Raw genomic sequence first — 5,064 nt, 5'->3', positions numbered from 1 at the left:
ACTTTTTTGAGGGGTAAAAAAAATAAGTGACTGAATCGTGGGTTCGTGAGCAACTTGTGTCGGCTTTGGCCCAACTAAGTAACAACACTCCAGAGAGACTGCTTCGGTCCCTTTATAAAACGGACGGCCCACCATCGCCACACACCTCCACCCACACCCAGTCGAATCCCCAAACCCTCGCCGGCTCATCCGCCGGCGCCGCCATATGACCATGGCTGACCCGAGACCGTTCACCAACGTCGATCCTGCGACGGCGGCCGCATTGCGGCGCCATGGCTGTGACCCGCACGAGCTGGACCAATTCGTGGAGCACGTGCTATCGTACATATACACCCTCGTCCCCCGCCCGCCGTTCGCCAACAACGGTCGGCTCACGGCCCTCGCCGCCTCCACCAACGGCGTCGACCGCATCAGCAGCCTCCCCGACGAGCTCCTGCGCAACATCGTCGCTCGCCTCCCCGTCAAGGACACTGCGCGCACTGCCGTGCTCTCCACCTGCTGGCGCACGCTCTGGCGCTCCACGCCCCTCGTCCTCAGCGACGCCCACCTCCTCCCCGACGGCCACGTCTGGCCTCCTACGCGCGCCAACTCGCCGGCCGTCACAGCGGCCATGTCCCGCATCCTCGAAGCGCATCCGGGCCCCTTCCGCTGCGTCGACCTTGTCTGCAGCCACATGAATGGCTACCTTGTCCAGCTTGCGCGGTGGATCCAGCTCCTCACCGCCAAGGGCGTCCAAGATCTCGTCCTCGTCAATCGACCGTGGCCGCAAGACGTGCCCCTCCCCCCCACTCTCTTCAGCGTCAGCACCCTCACCAGCCTCTACATCGGCTTCTGGAAATTACCAAGCACGGACGTCCTGCGCCGTGCCTCCTTTCCCCACCTTGTCGAGCTCGGCATATGCAGCGTTGAAATGGAGCACGACGCCATCGAGTCCCTCATCACCAGGAGCCATGTCCTAGAGATCCTCAACATCGAGGGATGCCGCAGGGAGCTGCGTCTACGCCTCGTCAGCCAGAGCCTACGCTGCGTGCAAATCTGCAGCTCGGTTATGGAGAGCATCACCATGCTAAAGGCTCCATGCCTCGAGCAGCTTATCCTCTCTGGCAGAGTCGGTCATGGTGCCTTCAGAGTCAGGATTGTTGATGCCCCCAAGCTGCACACATTTGGATTCTTAGAGCCAAGACAGGTCCTAGAGGTTGGGAAAATGGTCATCACGGTACATCTCCCGTCTCCCGTATCTCTGTTAGTTCAGTTAGCAAATATGTTCAGCTGATGACTCAATTAGTTGTGTGATGTTCTTCTTGAATTGGGAAAATTTCAGCCCGGGATAAAGGCAAGCACAAGTACCATGCTCACAACCGTGAAAATTCTGAGCTTGAATGTGCGTTTTGGGGTTCGCAGTGACGTCAAGATGGTGCCCACCTTCCTCAGGTGCTTTCCCAACGTGGAGAGACTGCACATTATGGTATCTGTCACCAATTCATATTCTGCTTACATTTGCATGGATTTCTTACCTGTTATTTACTTCAAGTCTGTCATTATCTGTCATTGTGATAGCTCTTTATATGGTCGTTTTGGTTTTGTCCACTGTAATGTGAGGGATTATAGTGATGCAAGCTAGTGTTTTGCTGCACAATGGATTATGCCGTCATCTTGATTTATAGTGTTCTGCTTCTGTAGGTATGTCCAGATTTTCTTTCTGTAACAGACATGAGACATGCAATGCTTATTTCTGACTTATGAAAGCTACACATAGTAAACTAGCACATTCATGTTGACAGTTCTCGAGGCTGTTTCGGTATTGGTAATACCATAATCGCTGCATGGATGCTAGTACGCTAGTTTGATCATATCAGGACCTTTGGGACTTATCCTGACTAATTTATTATAGAAAGAGGCTGTTGTAGCTCACATCCGGAAGTTCGTGTTAAAGAACATATCTGGCAAATGTTGTTAAGACCAAAATCGTCCATTCTGGACTGAAGCTTGCAGCCTCACATATATCTTAATTTACCGTCATGGATTTATGCTCAGCACATCTTGTTAGGATAACATGATTCATATTTTTTTTCTCTGCAGCCTGCACTACTAGGCTATTTCGTAATTTGCAGTGTGGTACTTCCACCCATTGAAATATAGAGTTGTCATTTCTACTACAAATCGGATCCAGCATTTAGTTATGGACCAGTATAGGTTCCAGCATTTAGTGTTGAGCAGTTAGCACTGCATGCAGTGTAGATTCTGAATCTTAGCCTAAAAAACAAATGCTCCATTTGCTCACAAAAAGGGAATTTATAATACCATTTTCTTTTCTAACCTTTTTCTTCCTGACAGCAAATGGAAACTACGGACTTATTTATCTCAGCTTATTATTCTTAACAATTTCCTCTACTCGTCAATTGAAAAACTTGTTCCATCTTGCAGCAGATTTAGTTGCTTGCAGTGTTCTCACTTATTTGCATAGATCTGTCAAGTCAATTATCATTAAAGTTCTTTATGGTCTTTTTATTTTCTTCTACTGTGAGGTGTGAGCCATGTATTGTGTTATGCATGCTAGGCTGAGTAATTTGCCCGTGAATAACAGAATAAGATGATGATAACGGTGTTATTATGACTAGGCATACCTGACAAATTATCATATACAGTACATTCTTATTCTTGACCAATATAGCTAAAATAAGCCAAGCATTACCATTTATTCTCAACAATCAGGTCGTCTGGACGCATGTTCATCTGTTTATGTTATGATATTAGTTACTGATATTTTGATTTGTATTACTTTGCCTCTTGACTTCTGGTACGTCCAACTGTTAACCGATCTAATCTGTTTTTTGCAGAGCAAAAGATGCGATCAACCCACTGGTGACCACCTCACCCGCAAGTTCTGGGAGGAGTCTGGTCCCATCGAAAATGTCATCTCGCGCATCCACACGATGTGCCTCCGCGAGTTCAGAGGGGACACTGGTGAGGTTGGCTTCCTGGAGTTCTTCTTCGGTAGCGCGCGCTCGCTGCGGTCCGCGTTCATCGTGATGGCCAATCCACGCTTCACACCGTACTCGACGAAGGAGGCGGTCGCCAAGGTGAGACACAGCTGCGGAAACATGGCATCTGAGTCCAGCTACCAGTTTGTGGTTGTGAACCAGGGACAACCAGGGGGTGCTCCCTGGAACTTCAAAACCGGGGCGGATTTCTCTTTCCCTGGCCCGTTTTCATTCGCCGCGGGGGTCTTCCAAGCTTAGGCTCTGTGGAGTAGTGGGGTGTTGTGTTTTTGTTGCAAGCCATGGAGTGGACGTGGTATATCTATTGCTACCCGCGGCCTTATGTTGGTCTGTTGAATTTGCGGCTTGGTGTGTGGTGCTATCAACTGTTATTTTACTTGCCCTGTAACCCATGCTACCAATTTCCCTGTCTGTCTATCTATCTATCTATCTATGCTCCTTGAACCATTTCATTGTGGCTAAATGTTCCATTCCTGGTGTGTGTTTTTAGATAAATGGGTAGCGAAAACGGCTCCCCCTATTCCGTTCCATCTCTTGAATGGAACATGGTAGATAGTTGAGGTTCTTTTCAATCATGAAAGGCATAGAAAAACTAGGGTAACAGTAGCGAAGCATTACATTTGAGGCAGGAGAAGCAACATAACCAAATAGAGGAGCTTCAGCTCCGTCCTCATGGCGTCTTTGCATAGGTGTTGTACATCCATCCATGCCCAGCCGCCCCTTGACCACAATGTGTGTGTATTCAGGGATGGTATGCATTTTACATTCTGATTTGCTGGAGCATGTGGAAGCAAAGGAACAGAGTTTTTGGAAGCAAAGGGACTGGCTGCTGGGGAAAGGGAAATTGTATGCCATTTGTTTAAAATCATGATGTATTACGAACTCAATTTGTTTGATCATGTAGTATTGGTTGAGCCAGGGAGTGGATTCTCACCCACCTTGTGGTTTCCTTAGTTTCTTTGAGAACACACCAAGCCACACAACCTGGTGAACAATGGGTGTTCGCCACAGCCAATCAACATTGACAAGCACTGAAAAACACCTGCTATCGACAAAACAGGAGCTTCGACTGGTAAGTTTTTTTAGTATGCTCCATGTGTTGCATTACTAGCATGACGATAAACCCCTTCTGATAATATTGCAGGTCGGTGCCTGGTTGAATAATTCAAACAGACCCGATCCAATCGAATTACAAGAAGAACGACCAATATTGGAATGATGTTGATGCTGTCTACAACAATATCATCCCAAAAAATGTGAAGGGTCGCTTTGGAAGAATTAAGAAAAGGGTTGCGGTCTAAGGAGGCTGATGCTGTAGTGGTGAAAATGATGCAGATTGTTCCCTCAAAAAAATGATGCAGATTTAAAGAAGAGGGCAATGCAAACTTATGAGGCAGATCACAACAAGACGGTCCATTTATGTTTGAGCATTGTTGGGAGTTTCTAAAAGACCAACCAAAATGGGATGCCTATTTGAAACACATAGAAGATCTAGAGGCGGACGAAAGAAAGTATAGTGTTTGATGATGAAGTGGGGTAGCATTTCACTCTAGATGATGCTCAATATGTTGCCTATTTGAAACACATAGAAGATCTAGAGGCGGACGAAAGAAAGTATAGTGTTTGATGATGAAGTGGGGTAGCATTTCACTCTAGATGATGCTCAATATGAACGTCCACTAGGTGGCAGGCAATCTAAGGAGTAGCAGAAATGAAAAACAAAGGGTGAATGTTGTATAGTAATAGATTGAAGATGAGCTTAGCAAGTTTGTAGATATGCTCAATCTCCAAGGTGGAATATGAGAGCATCCTTGTAGATTCTTCACCTCCTATTGGGCAAAGTAAACACAATCTATTGAACTCCGCAGTTTCCTCCATCTTGTGCAAGTCGGCGCCATGGCACTGTGCATTGGCCGCCGTCGTGAAGGGTGCCACCTGCTCAGCCATGGCCAACGGCGGCGCCGGCGAGGGTTTGTGGATTTCGGGGTTTCTGGGCGTAGTGTGGAGACGACTGGTTGGTTCTGCGGTGTTCTCAATGTCTGCTTGGGCCGAATTCGAACACGCG

General features: G+C 47.4%; 1 protein-coding gene across 1 annotated transcript; it reads left to right on the top strand.

The window, feature by feature from the left end:
- Positions 1-211: 211 nt before the first annotated feature.
- LOC119360554 (putative FBD-associated F-box protein At5g53635) lies at positions 212-3,239 on the top strand. Its single transcript, XM_037626143.1, has 3 exons — positions 212-1,216; positions 1,322-1,465; positions 2,838-3,239. The coding sequence occupies exons 1-3, from the start codon at positions 212-214 to the stop codon at positions 3,237-3,239; spliced, it is 1,551 nt and encodes a 516-aa protein (XP_037482040.1).
- Positions 3,240-5,064: the final 1,825 nt, after the last annotated feature.

Source organism: Triticum dicoccoides, chromosome 2B (genome assembly GCF_002162155.2).
Source record: "Triticum dicoccoides isolate Atlit2015 ecotype Zavitan chromosome 2B, WEW_v2.0, whole genome shotgun sequence".
Classification (NCBI taxonomy): domain Eukaryota; kingdom Viridiplantae; phylum Streptophyta; class Magnoliopsida; order Poales; family Poaceae; genus Triticum; species Triticum dicoccoides.
This window is presented reverse-complemented; position numbering and strand designations above follow the sequence as displayed.